General features: G+C 47.8%; 1 protein-coding gene across 1 annotated transcript; it reads left to right on the top strand.

Moving 5' to 3' along the window:
- Window positions 1-2,474: 2,474 nt before the first annotated feature.
- Window positions 2,475-4,549, top strand: Thap11 (THAP domain containing 11). The gene has a single exon (XM_021632165.2). It carries the CDS (start codon window positions 2,944-2,946, stop codon window positions 3,868-3,870), a length of 927 nt encoding a protein of 308 aa, XP_021487840.1. The 5' UTR covers window positions 2,475-2,943; the 3' UTR covers window positions 3,871-4,549.
- The last annotated feature ends 2,469 nt before the right edge of the window (window positions 4,550-7,018 follow it).

The following is a 7,018-nucleotide window of genomic DNA, read 5'->3' as shown; positions in this document are numbered from 1 at the left end:
TCTCCCCTTTCCCTAGAGGTAACAAACAAAGAGGGTGGACAGGGCAGTTCAAGTGAAGAGAAATATGTATTACATGAATGTTTTTTGATGGCTTATGGTGCTGAAGATCAAGCATAGGCCCTTTCCTAGTCTAGTACAAAGCCATACTTTCAAAGTACTAGATATTATTTGAATGTAAGTAAGTATATGTTAAAGGTCATTTTATGTACTGAAGGTAGAATTTAATTGAACATCTTCTTCAATCCTCTGTTCATTTGAACCGATGTGATCCTTCTTTACTTCTTTTTTTTTTTTTTTTTTAGTAAAAAGCAAGGCTTGGTCACCTATGCCTTGTCATATTCCAGTGCAGACAGGCTCTCTGCAGCTCATTGGCTGTTCAGCCTAAAAATGAAAATGTGAAGGGCTCCCAAACTGACCTTTGGCCTCCACACTCCCAGGCACACATATGACATGCACAAACATAAACAGTCCCCCACCACACACACACAGAGAACAACATATAGTGACATATATGTATAAAACGCTTCTTCCATTAATTTGATTTTGCTGTTGTTGTTTTGAGACAGGGTTTCTCTGTGTACCTTAGCTTTCCTGAATTCGCTTTGTAGACCAGGCTGTCCTTGAACTGACAGAGATCTGCCCGCCGCCTCTCTCTCCTTGGGTGCTGGGATCACAGGCATGCACTTCCATGCCTGGGTCTCCCATTAGTTTGAATGTTAACTAAGAAACAAACAAAAAACCTCTAATAATGTAAAAATTGTATACAATAATATTTGTACCATGTATAATATTTATACCCTTAGTTTTATTTTGAGACAGGGTCTTTCTATGTATACCTGGCTGCCCTAGAACTCCCTGTATAGACCAGGCTGGCCTTGAACTATCAGAGATCAACCTGCCTCTGCCTCCTGAATACTGGAATTAAAATTGTGGGCTGGTAAACTATTAAAGGAGATGATGGCACACACTTTAGTCCCAGCACTTGGGAGGCAGAGGCAGTCGGATCTCTGTAAGTTTAAGACCAACCTGGTCTACAGAGCAAGTTCCAGGACAGCCCAGGGCTACACAGAAAAACCATCTCAAAACAAAGAGAGAAAGAAAGGAAATGTGAACTATCATTCCAGACTGTGTTATACCATAGTATAAATGATTCACTCAAATGAATATACATCTTTCATCCTACTCTGTACACAATGGGTAATTCATTTTAGAGGTGAAGAGATTCCAGCCGTAGACCCAGTTGTTTAGGCCAGGAAAATTGGATTTTCTCTTATTTATAATTGAGCAGAACCCCCACAAATAACCAAGAAAGAGCTCATTGGCTACACTAGAAATGCAGTGGTAATATATGGGCTTCTGTCCTGGTTTTGTTGTTTGTTTTTATTTCTCAGGGCCTCCTTCATGGTAGGCGAGTGCCATATCACTTAACTCTCTCAGCCCTGTTTTATTTATTTCCAGAGAGGATCTCACTTAAGTTGGCCAGACCGGCCCTGAATTCACTTTGTAGCCCAGGCTGTCCTGGAATTCTTCTTGTCTCACCTCTTCAGCTAACCAGGATTAGGATTACAGGTCTGTATTACCAGCCAGGTGTGGCTGGCTTTTCCCACCCTCAAAGACTGTTACTGGAAGGAAGACCAACTACTATTTTGATATAATGCAAAACTTTTTTTTTTCCACTTTAAAACTCTTTGACTTCCTGGTTGCCTGAAGAGTGAAATCCCAAATTCTCTATGAATGCTTAGTTGGTAATCTTTCAGGGTTCTATTCTGGTGGCCCTTTCCAGGCACTTACATGGCAGGCCTATGTCCTCCCTGTTTCATCTCCCAACAGTTCCCCAAGGTAGGGAGTTAGGGAGGCCAAGCGCTTCCACTACTTACTTCCAAGGTTTTAGTTTGCCTATTTTTCTGGCCTGCGTTCATCACTGTCTTCTTTGTCTGCTGATTTCTTTGTGGCATTTATTCTTGTCTTATAGACATCTATTCATCCATTATCCAGAAGACCCTCTAATCAGTCTCCAGAAGGGAGAGGGCTGGGATGGACCTGACCGCTCAAAATTACTTTCACTGTATTCTCCCTACACTCTGGCACATAGTAGGCAGCTATTAGGGAACTGGTTTAGGTCCAAGTAGGAGGTAGCTGAGAGTGCTCCAATGTGAGAAAGTGACTCCAGAGGTTGGTTCTTCTGGGCTGATTTGGTTTTCCCTCCAGGATAAAGAATGTCTTCCACAAGCCAGGCCGTCTTGGCGCCACACCTTTAATCCCAGCACTTGGGAGGGGGTGGGGGGAAGAATGCCCTCCACTCCAAGGTACTAGGGTTTGGGGAACTTGTCTAGCAAGCTGCAGGAACTCCACCTCTCCTTTAGGCGGCGCTGGAGTCCGCAGCCACAAGGTTCTTCTGAGGCAAGATGGAACTTGTAGTCTTCGTGTGTTTATACCCAGAGCGCTTGCGCTCAGGACGCACGCACCGCGTACCATCAGGATTCCGGGTCCTTGTGAGGGCGACATGCGACAACGTTCCATTCGAGTACATTTCTCCCCCTTCGCCTAGGACGAGCCTCATCTGTAAAATAATCGACTCTGGGCATGATGTCGCGGTTCCAGGGAAAGCAGCCGGAATAAGCACGCCCCCCTTCCCGGAAGTGAGCGGCTTCTGGCGCGGTGCATTGTGGGGGGCGTAGTCCTCCTTTCCAGGCGGTCCTTCACAGCGTCCCCCGGGCGGACTCCGGAGCGCAAGCGGGCGGCTGGGTGGGTAGCGCGGCGCGGGCGGTCCGCAAGCATATTCTGGGCACGGGACCCCCGCCCGGGACGACTGCGCCGGGTGGCAATAGTAAGGAGGCCTCTAAAGGCCTTGCGCGTCGCCGCCCGTCGAGGAGCTGAGGCGGGAGCCAGACCCGGCCGTCGAAGAGCGCAAGAGGCCGGTGGGCCGGGCCGCGCGTCGCAGCCATGCCTGGCTTTACGTGCTGCGTTCCGGGCTGCTACAACAACTCACACCGGGACAAGGCGCTGCACTTCTACACGTTTCCCAAGGACGCTGAGCTGCGGCGCCTGTGGCTCAAGAACGTGTCCCGTGCTGGCGTCAGCGGGTGCTTCTCCACCTTCCAACCCACCACGGGCCACCGTCTCTGCAGCGTTCACTTCCAGGGCGGCCGCAAGACCTACACGGTGCGCGTTCCCACCATTTTCCCGCTGCGCGGCGTCAATGAGCGCAAAGTGGCGCGGAGACCAGCGGGAGCTGCGGCAGCGCGCCGTAGGCAGCAGCAGCAGCAGCAACAACAACAACAGCAGCAGCAGCAACAGCAACAGCAGCAACAGCAGCAGCAGTCGTCTCCGTCCTCCTCCACTGCCCAGACCACCCAATTGCAGCCGAACCTGGTGTCTGCCTCTGCGGCCGTGCTTCTTACCCTTCAGGCCTCTGTAGACAGCAGCCAGGCTCCGGGATCTGTGGTTCCGGCGTCCACCAATCCCGCGGGAGATGATGTGAAGCCTATCGACCTTACAGTGCAAGTAGAGTTTGCAGCTGCTGAAGGCGCAGCCGCCGCAGCCGCCGCATCAGAGCTAGAGGCTGCTACAGCTGGGCTGGAGGCCGCTGAGTGCACTCTGGGCCCTCAGCTGGTGGTGGTAGGGGAAGAGGGCTTTCCTGATACTGGCTCCGATCACTCGTACTCCTTGTCGTCAGGTACCACGGAGGAGGAGCTCCTGCGTAAGCTGAACGAGCAGCGGGACATCCTGGCCCTGATGGAAGTGAAGATGAAAGAGATGAAGGGTAGCATCCGCCATCTGCGTCTTACGGAGGCCAAGCTCCGTGAAGAACTTCGAGAGAAGGATCGCCTGCTTGCCATGGCTGTTATCCGTAAGAAACACGGAATGTGAATGGTTCCCCCCGCAGTAACCTGCAGAATTCCTGACTCCTTCCAGCCCAAGGAATCCTCAGGCGGATGTTGAACTTCCCACTATTCTGGTTGACAGTGCTGAGGTTTGGGCAGTGGGACTTCTGTTGGTCATCTGGCACCCTCGTTTGCTTCCTCCTGAAGTAGGAGTTGGAGACTTCAGAATCTGGTGACACCAGCAATTATGACTGTCTTTAACGCCCCAGTTTATGTTGCAGATTCTGGTTAAGCAAAGGCTTCAGAACCATTGAACTTGAAACTTATCATGGAGGGGTGCAGATGGCACTCTTAGGGTCTGTGGGTTTGAGAAAACCACATCTTAAGGTTGGCCAGCAATCAGAGACAGCTTTGCTCTATGTAGTGATAAGAGATCTCAGTAACACCATTTCTCCTTTTCATGCTTACCCATTTCAAGTGCAGCCTGTGATTCGATGGGGACTAGTTGATCTGTGCCTCTGCCTCCTAGGACCTGTCTTCCGAGAAGGTCATTTATGAGAGGGCTCTGGGTGACTTGCTGATGGAGATCCAGCTTACCAGGGACTAGGTTTATCTCTCGTTATGTTTGCTACTGGTTACAAATTCTATTTTCTGTACAATTAGACTAAAGTTTTCACTGTGTTTGTTTGGCAAAACAAATTAAACAAAAAAAAGTAAGGTTTTTATTTGGGCTTCGACATTTTATTTCTTTAAAGCTAAGTGATCTTGAAATATGGGGATATAGGCCTTGGCCTATTTGGAAGAACAGGCCAGCCCTGAAAGTAGAGATGCTGGACCAGGATGCTCCATAAAGCACATAGATCTTCATAAAAGTTTTTTGCTCAGTTCACTCCAAAGAGTTCTGAAGGTGCATAAGAAGGTCTCCATGATGTTCCTTCTGGATAATTGTGTATGTGTATATACATGTGTGTAGTATGGGTGCCAGAGGTTCCTGGGCTGTCTCTCCTCAGGTGCTGTGTAGCCTTTTTTTTCTTTTCTTCTGAGATCATTCTTTTTGTAGCAGGCTTGCCTAGCAAGCACAAGGCCCTGGGTTTGGTCCTCTGCTCTGGAGAGAGACAGAGATATCACTTTCTTGAAACTCACCAAGTATGTTAGGCTGTCTGGCCAGCCAGTGAGCCTTAGTGAATCTGTCTCTGCCTCTCCAGTGCTAGGATTACAAGTTTGCATCACCATGTCTGGTTTTCGTTGTTTTTATTACATGGGTTCTGTGGGTGTACTTGTAAGGCAAGCACTTGACTAAGCTGTCTCTACATCTTGATTTTTTAAAAAGGTGTCTGAAAAGTAAATGGGAATTGTTTTGTTCCTCTAGACTCTAATTGGTTTTTGGGGTTTGTTTTGTTTTTTGGGACAGGGTTTCTGTGTGTGGCTATGGCTGGAACTTACTCTGTAGACCAGGTTGGCTTCGAACTCACAGAGACCTGCCTGCCTCTGCCTCCCATAGTGCTGGGATCACAGGAATGTGCCACCACACAGGGCTGATTCTGATAGTTTTAATTTCCTCTTTTGGAGGGTGGGGGAGGGTTGAAACAGGGTCTCATTGTGTAGCCTGGCTTAGCCCAGAACTCAGTTTGTAGACCAGGCTGGCCTCAAACTCAGATCTACCTGTCTCTGCCAAGTGCTGGGATTAAAGATGTGCACCACCATGCTGGGCGTAATTTCCTTCTTGAATTTTCATCTACAGTTGAAGTTTGTTTACCATTTCACTTCTTGGGACATGTAGTGTCTGGTATGCACGTGGATGCAATTACTTAATAAATCAGTGAAGTCCAGAACTGGAAGCAGCCTTGGCTCCTTCAGGCACAAAGCCTCTTGTTACAAATACACTGGTTTCAGTATACCTTTATTGTGAAAGAGCTAGGTGAATGGACGGCATTAAGGAATTGCTTTATAACTTCTACGTTGGTTTTGGCTGCTTTGGTCTTTAGGTTAGATATTAGAAAGGTAAGATGACATTTTTATCTATAGCTGTAAGTAGTTTAGCTCAAAGCTAATGGGGAGATGTGATTTGTTTTTCCAGACAGGGTTTCTCTGTGTAGCTCTTGCTATCTTGGAACTCAATTTGTAGATCAGGCTGGCCTCCAACTCAAAGATCTGCCTGCTTCTGCCTCCCAGTGCTGGTATTAAAGGTTTGCATCACCACCTCGTCATGTGACTGACTTAAACAAATTATTTTTATTATTTTGAATTATGTGTGTCCGTGTGATTGTAGCTGCCTGAAGAGGGCAGAAGGCCATTAGATTCCTTGGAGCTGAGTCTAATGGCAGGCAGTTAGTCACCTGACGTGGGTACTGGAAACCAAACTTGGGTCCTCTGCAAGAACAGTATACACTCTTAACTACTAAGACATTTTCCAGGTCTGTAAACACCCTTTACATTACCTGTTTTTATGACTGTTGGGCCATGTATGAACTCTACTTAGGTTCAGGCTCTGTAGAATTTGAGTCACTTCTGAGTTACTTATGGACCAGTCACCTTGCCTGGGGACATGCCCTGCGATTGCAAGCTGAAGTGTCCCCAAAACTCCAGGGTCTACTTCCCTTCTGGTCCTTTGGCTCTGGGTTGGGAAATGAATCTTGAGAAAGCTGCAGTACGTGTGTATTGGTGACCAGTTTGAATCTGCCTTTTAGGGTTAGCTTTGGCTTATAATCAGGTATACACAGCAGTACATTTCTAGGCTAACTGCCAAACTCTCACATGTCAATACGTTTTCCTTAGAGTGGGCTTCCCCTGTCCTCCTGTTCTTTGAAAGGCTAGCTCCTTGGTTCTTTTGAACTCTTTAGCAGCACTCCCTGGATCTTGTAACTTGCCTCCTGTTTTGTTTTCCTGGGGGGCGGGGGGGGGGGAGACTCCAGGTGTGTCACCAAGAGTAAAGAGTTCTTAGTGACTGGGTCATAGAAGCATCTGGTCAAGCAAAGTGATCTGGACAGACGGGATTTAATCAAGAAGCTTAGCCTAGTTTTACCAGTCAGTCATCCCCAGGAAGTGATGTGAGGCTAAAAGTTCAAAAACTCCTTATAGCAAAACAGAAGAACTGAAGATTTTTCATTCACCGTGGTTCTTTGGGTTGGCTGCAGAACCATTTGCCCAGCACAGACAGAAAGAGGCCGTCCTTCAAATATTTGTGTTACCAAGGA

This window comes from Meriones unguiculatus, chromosome 10 (assembly GCF_030254825.1).
Source record: "Meriones unguiculatus strain TT.TT164.6M chromosome 10, Bangor_MerUng_6.1, whole genome shotgun sequence".
Taxonomy (NCBI): domain Eukaryota; kingdom Metazoa; phylum Chordata; class Mammalia; order Rodentia; family Muridae; genus Meriones; species Meriones unguiculatus.
This window is presented reverse-complemented; position numbering and strand designations above follow the sequence as displayed.